General features: G+C 33.7%; 1 protein-coding gene across 1 annotated transcript; it reads left to right on the top strand.

Moving 5' to 3' along the window:
- The first annotated feature begins 2,196 nt into the window (after positions 1-2,196).
- Positions 2,197-5,622, top strand: LOC110608826. The gene is made up of 9 exons (XM_021748116.1): positions 2,197-2,364; positions 2,472-2,530; positions 2,601-3,060; positions 3,220-3,457; positions 3,604-3,999; positions 4,109-4,168; positions 4,344-4,490; positions 5,144-5,289; positions 5,542-5,622. Exons 1-9 carry the CDS (start codon positions 2,197-2,199, stop codon positions 5,620-5,622), a joined length of 1,755 nt encoding a protein of 584 aa, XP_021603808.1.
- Positions 5,623-6,429: the final 807 nt, after the last annotated feature.

The following is a 6,429-nucleotide window of genomic DNA, read 5'->3' as shown; positions in this document are numbered from 1 at the left end:
TTCAATGAGACTTATGTTCATATTGATCCGGCCTGTCCTAAGTATCCGAACTAAGGTTTGAGATATTGGCCTAGTCTGTTTGAAAGTAGAAAGACGGGCCGTATTTTTCTTTAAAATCCGGACTCCTAAATGTACAAAATTCAACGGTCATCAAATTATGTGGCAGAATTTAAAAGAAAATAAAACTATTTCCACCAAAAATAAGAATTAATGAAGCATTTATAAATGGATATTAATTTCAGAAATCAAATATATAAGAAATAAAGTTGGTGGTTTCGTGTTTGGATTCCAATGAGAGGAAGATTGGTTAATTGGTGGAATCCTACAAAACTCAAGCGATCATGCATAAACTATATATTGAACAATCTTCATCTCCTTCGCATTAATGCAAAATATGTGGCTATCGATCATCAATCATCCCTGGAAATTCATTTAATTTTTTAAATACCCACTAAATAATTAATCTAATGATTAATTGATTGAAATAACAACCTTTTTTTTTAAAAAAAAATATTATTAAAATCTGATAATTGAGAATGAGTATTGTAATAGTATTTGGTGATGGATTGAAAATTATATATATTATATTCTTAGGGTGGCATCAAATCAGGGTTGACAATATACATTATGCTTATCTTTGTACATCTGATTTGGGATCCAAAGAAACAAATAGTATTATTCTCTTCATGCTTGCACCACAATGCAACTTCGATTTTTCATTTTTTTCTTTTCTTGCTTGCCAAACCCTAACCCTATGCTACCAACTGACAGCTATTAATTCCACGTAGAAATTCTGGAACTGGACATTTTCTCGAGAATATGATTTATGCAGCTATGCGTCAATCTTATCAAATATATGTCTAATTGTGTATGCTTTAAAAAGAGAATTCAATTCCTTCGATACATCAATCTTAGGCGATATTTGGAATATTAACTGTTTTAATATTTATTTTTGACATAATATAATTTTAAAAATTAAAAAATTAATTTTTATTTGAGTGTTTATAAATTATTTTGAACTAATTATTTTACTAAATTCTTCTAATTTAGTATATTTTAATAATAAATCTACTTAATTTTTTTTTCTAAACGTATAAATTGTACTCACTTATAAATGCTATAAGAAATATTTGCTTAGAATGGGTTATAAGATAAAGTTGATGAGATAAACCTAAAGATGTGGGTTATAAGATATTGTTCCATTAAACATCAATTTGTGCATTTTAATAGATTGATTTAAATTGGAAAGAGATATATATTGTGGGGTTGATAAATTTTCAAAAGCTACTTTACAACCCATTAATTATTTATGACCAAAACTCAATTATATCATTGTGCTAAACCCAATTAATGCACTAAACAACATTCACTTGCCCAAAATGGCACAAAAACACAGATAATACAAAAAAAATCATTCTCTTTATTCAAAAAATAAATTATTCAAAAAAAATATTCTCTTTATTCAAAAAACACAGATAATGCACTAAACAACATTCATTTATCTTCTCATTCTGAGAAGTTTTTTGTCTCTTTTTTGTCTAGGGTTTTTCTAACCGTTTTCTTAGTTTTTTTTTTCCAGCATTGTTTGCCATGAGCGCTCGCATAGATGATGATGTTATCTTTAAGGAGATGACGAAAACTTTATCGGCCGATCTTGTTAATCAGATCCGTCGGAGGAAATGAGTACGCTTAGTTGGAACTGCCATAGGTTGGGCAATCCTCGGGCACTGCAGTTATTGGAATTCTATGTGAGAGATAGGAGACCAATTTTTATTTTTTTAATAGAAACTTTTTGTTTGTCTTCTAAAATTTCTAAAATAAAGACTCATTTGGGTTATGATGACTTTGTAGCTGTTGATTGTATAGGGCATAGTAGGGCTTGGCGTTACTCTGGCGCTCGGTCTCTCATGTTTCTGTTTTGAATTTATTTTCACATTGCATTGATGTTGAAGTTTCTATTGACGGTATTGATTCTTGGAGGCTTATGGGTTTTTATGATCAGCCTAATCGCTTGAGACGAACTGAAACTTGGAATCTCCTTCATAACTTAAGGGATTGTATCCCCTTACCTTGGGTTTGTCTCGGTGATTTTAATGACTTACTGTCCACGAGAAGAGAGGAGGGAAGCCACAACCTCGTGCTTTAATTCAAGGTTTTCGTGAGGCTGTTTGTGATGCAAGTTTGACTGATTTTCCTATGGGAGGATATCCTTTTACGTGGGAGCATGGTAAGGATTCTGATCATTGGATTGAGGAGAAATTAGATAGGGTTTTGGTATCTAACGGTTGGAGGTATAAATTCCCTTATGCTCAGGCATATACATTGGATATCACTACTTCTGATCACTTGCCAATCTTTCTGGAGGTTTGGTCTATGGTCACTCGCGATCACCCTAGGAGATTCAAGTTTGAGAATTACTAGCTTCATTTTTCACAATGTAAGGAAATTGTTCTGAACAATTGGAACTCTAGGGTGATAACGAATTTGGAGGATCGGTTGAAGGTTTGCGGGTTGGCTTTGTATTACTAGGGTATAGATCTGAAGGAGATACATAGGAAAGAGTTGAAAAAGTGCCAGAATATAATTGAAGCATGACATAGCTCTCGTTTGGGGTGGGATCGTAATGCTATTCGTGAAGCATATCGAAAGTTCTTGCAACTGCTACATGACCGTGAGGTTCAGTGGAAGCAGAGGGCGAAAGTTTTTTGGCTTCGGGAAGGAGATGCTAATACACGTTTTTTCCATGCTATGACTATAGATAGGAAGCGAAAAAATAATGTGCTTAGGCTTCAGAATTCGGAAGGAGTCTGGTGTTTGAGAGGGTCGGGCTTGGAAGATTTAATGGTTGGCTACTTTCAAGACATTTTTACATCACGCATGGGCAATATGGAGCCTATCCTTGAACACGTTACTGCATGTGTTACGGAGGAGATGAATCAGAAGTTCGTGGAGTCTTATTCAATAGAGGAAGTGAAGGCTGCATTGTTTAGCATGAAACCTGATAAAGCTCCAGGCATTGATGTTTTTAATCCTGGATTTTTCCAAAGTCATTGGGAGATTGTGGGTCCCGAAGTGTCCAGAGTGTGCATTCAGTATCTGCAGGAGGGGTCTTTTCCTACCTCTTAGAATGAAACAATTTTGGTTCTCATATCAAAGAAGCAAACACCTCAGGTAATGAGTAACTTAAGGCCTATTGCATTATGTAACGTTATTTACAAGATTATGAGCAAAATGATAGCGAATAAGTTGAAGGTTATGCTGGATATTATTGTCTCTCCAACACAAAATGCTTTCATTCCTGGCAGAAGTATTCAGGATAACAACATTATAGCCTTTGAAATGATGCATTATTTCAATAATAAAAGGAGAGGTAAGGATTGTTTTGCTGCATTGAAAATGGACATTAGTAAGGCTTATGACAGGATGGAATGGCGGTTTGTCCAAGCAATGCTTCAAAGTTTGGGTTTTAACCAGAACTGGATTAATCTAGTGTGAAATATTCGGTCCTATCTAGGAGTTTATTGTTGGGTCCTATAGTTCCATCCATAGGGTTAAGGCAAGGAGATACAATCTTGCCTTACCTTTTTATTCTTTGTGCTGAAGGTTTGTCTCGTTTGATTTCAGCTAAGGTAAATCAGGGTTTGATTACAGGATGGTCTATTACGAGAAGAGCTCCTATTATTTCACATTATTTTTTTGCAGATGACAGTTTAGTTACTTTCCAAGCAAGTGGCAGAGAGGCACATGTGAAGGAGATTATGGATGGGTATGCTGAGGCGTCGGAACAATTAATCAATTATTCCAAGTCTTCTATGTGCTTCTCACGTAATACACCTCTTGATGTGCGATATAATGTATGTTCTATATTGGGGGTGATGGAGCAAAAAGACTTGGGGGCATATTTGGATTTGCTAACGCGAATAGGGATTAATAAGCGTGAGGTGTTTCAGTTTATGAAGGATAGAATGCGGCAGAAACTCAACTCTTGGAAGCGGAGATGTCTATCTAGGGCGGGAAAGAAGTGATGTTAAAAACTATTCTCCAGGCACTTCCAACGTATGCTATGAATTTATTTTTGGTGCCGCAAACAATTTGTTATGAATTGCAGCGACTTATGGCTCGATTTTGGTGGGGGAGAGGGAGCTCTCACGAACGAGGTATGCATTGGGTAAGCTTGGAACGGATGGAGAAATCGAAGTTTAATGGTGGGTTGGGATTTTAAAAATTGCATGAGTTCAATTTATCTATATTAGGAAAGCACGCATGGGCAATTTTTACTAGAGATAATTCATTGGTGGCAAGAACTCTCAAGGCCAAGTATTTTCCGTTTGGCTTTTTTTTAGATTCGGAGATTGAGAGTAATCCAAGCTACTTATGGAGAAGTTTGTGGGAGAGTAAGAAGTTGATTGCATCAGGTTCTCTCAAAAGAGTTGGACATGGTAAAAGCATTTCGATTTGGGAGGATCCATGGGTGCCATTAAATTTGAATGGTAAGATTTCTACTCCTCAACAGACAAATTGTGATGTGTTTTTGGTTTCTGATCTCATTTAACAGGGATGCTGAAAAAAGGATTTGATTATGTCTATATTTAATCAGGTTGATACACATAATATATTATCTATCCCTTTAAATATCACTAGGCAAGCAGATAATTGGGTATGGAAATTTGATAAATATGGATTCTATTCGGTTTGAAGTGCTTATAAATTTTTGACACAGACTACTCACTTGAGTTAGTCAGTTGCGGTTAGATCAATGTGGAAGAAATTCTAGCATATTCGGGCTCTACTGAAGGTTTTGAATCTGGTATGGCGGGCTTACCTTAATGCTACTTCATGCTTGGTTAATTTAATTCGTAGGAATGTCCAAGTCAGTGAGTCTTGTCATGTTTGCTCTAATTAAAGTGAAAACGATAATACATGCTCTGATTACTTACCCTTTTGCCCGTGATTGTTGGATGATGACCGAATCTGGTTGGCTCTTCCCCCACATGTAGTCGTTTAATGATTGGTTTGTTCGGGTATGCAATTCAGTTTTTGTTTCTACTTTACACATGGTGGTTATGGTAGTTTGGGCTTTATGGGAGAATAAAAATACTATGGTATAGAAGCAGAAAATGTGTCCACCTCATGTTGTGATTAGGCGTGCAGAGTCTCTTCTTCAAGATTGGGAAGCGGCTAGAAGTTGTAGGGAGTTGGTTGTTAATGCTTCGGTTTGCGTCTAATGGAAAAAAGCCACTTATTGAAAGTTTTACGCTAAATGTTGACGCTGCATTATTCCTATATCAGGTTATGGAATGGATTGTGTTTTAAGGGGATAGAATGGTGAGTTTATTGCAGCACGTCAACAACAAATTCTTGGTAATTTTGATGCTTCTACGACTGAAGCCATGGTTTTTAGGAAATTTTTAAGCTGGCTCAATGATGGTGGTTGGTTCTCGGTTATTGTGGAGTCAAACGTTCAACTTTTGATTCGAGTTATAACTGATCCCAATTACCAGGATTTGTCATCATTTGATAGTCTTGTTTTTTTATTATAAGCCTCTTATCTCAGAGATGATTTCTATTTCTATTAACTTTGTTCGTAAGTCTGCTAATGGTGTAGCTCATGTGCTTGCTTGAGCTAGTCATGATATTCCGGGTCTAGTTGATGTTTTTTTTCCACCTCTTAATTGTATTTCTGACTTGATTGTTTTTCGATCTTAATAAAATTTAAATTTTTATTCAAAAAATAAATAAATAAATTATATATGGGAAGTCACGTTCGTATATAATTGATTTTTGTATTTCCGCTAGTACCGTTAAAATGAGTTTAAACTCATGGATAATTTGGGATCGCTCCGCATCTGAATAAAAAATTTGAAATATATTTTTAAAATAGATTTTTTTATTCAGTTTGTTTTGAGATTAAGTTTGCATGAATTGAATCCGACGGTTTCAGAATATCTATTTTAAAAATACTTAAACAATATTATTTTATTTATTAATTTTATTTTTTATAAATAAAAATTAAAATGTGGATAATAACAAAAAGATAAATAGAAAATATGTATAAATTTTTAAATAAAATTTAAATATTTTTAATTTAAAGAAAAATAATATTGATTGATTTTTTTTATTTTATATAATTTTTAGTAAGTTTATTTTGCTATTTACATTATTTTAATAGATTCTATTTAGATTTTATTAAAAAATATGGAGTTAAAAATTTATTTATTAATTATATTTTTTTATTTATTGATATGGTTGATATAATATATAATTTTAGTTAACGGTGTGAATTTAATTAATTTTTTAATTTTAATTTATTTTTTTAAAAAAAAAGTTGTCCGTTCCTTTTAGCAGGTTCGCTGCAGGTTGAATGGAGTCTAAATATTAAAAACTCATTTTTTAATTGATTTTTTTTTCTCGGTTCATTTTGAGACTGTA

The sequence above is a fragment of the Manihot esculenta genome, chromosome 2 (genome assembly GCF_001659605.2).
Source record: "Manihot esculenta cultivar AM560-2 chromosome 2, M.esculenta_v8, whole genome shotgun sequence".
NCBI classification, from domain to species: domain Eukaryota; kingdom Viridiplantae; phylum Streptophyta; class Magnoliopsida; order Malpighiales; family Euphorbiaceae; genus Manihot; species Manihot esculenta.
The sequence above is the reverse complement of the archived record's forward strand: the minus strand, read 5'-3'. Positions and strand labels throughout refer to the sequence as shown.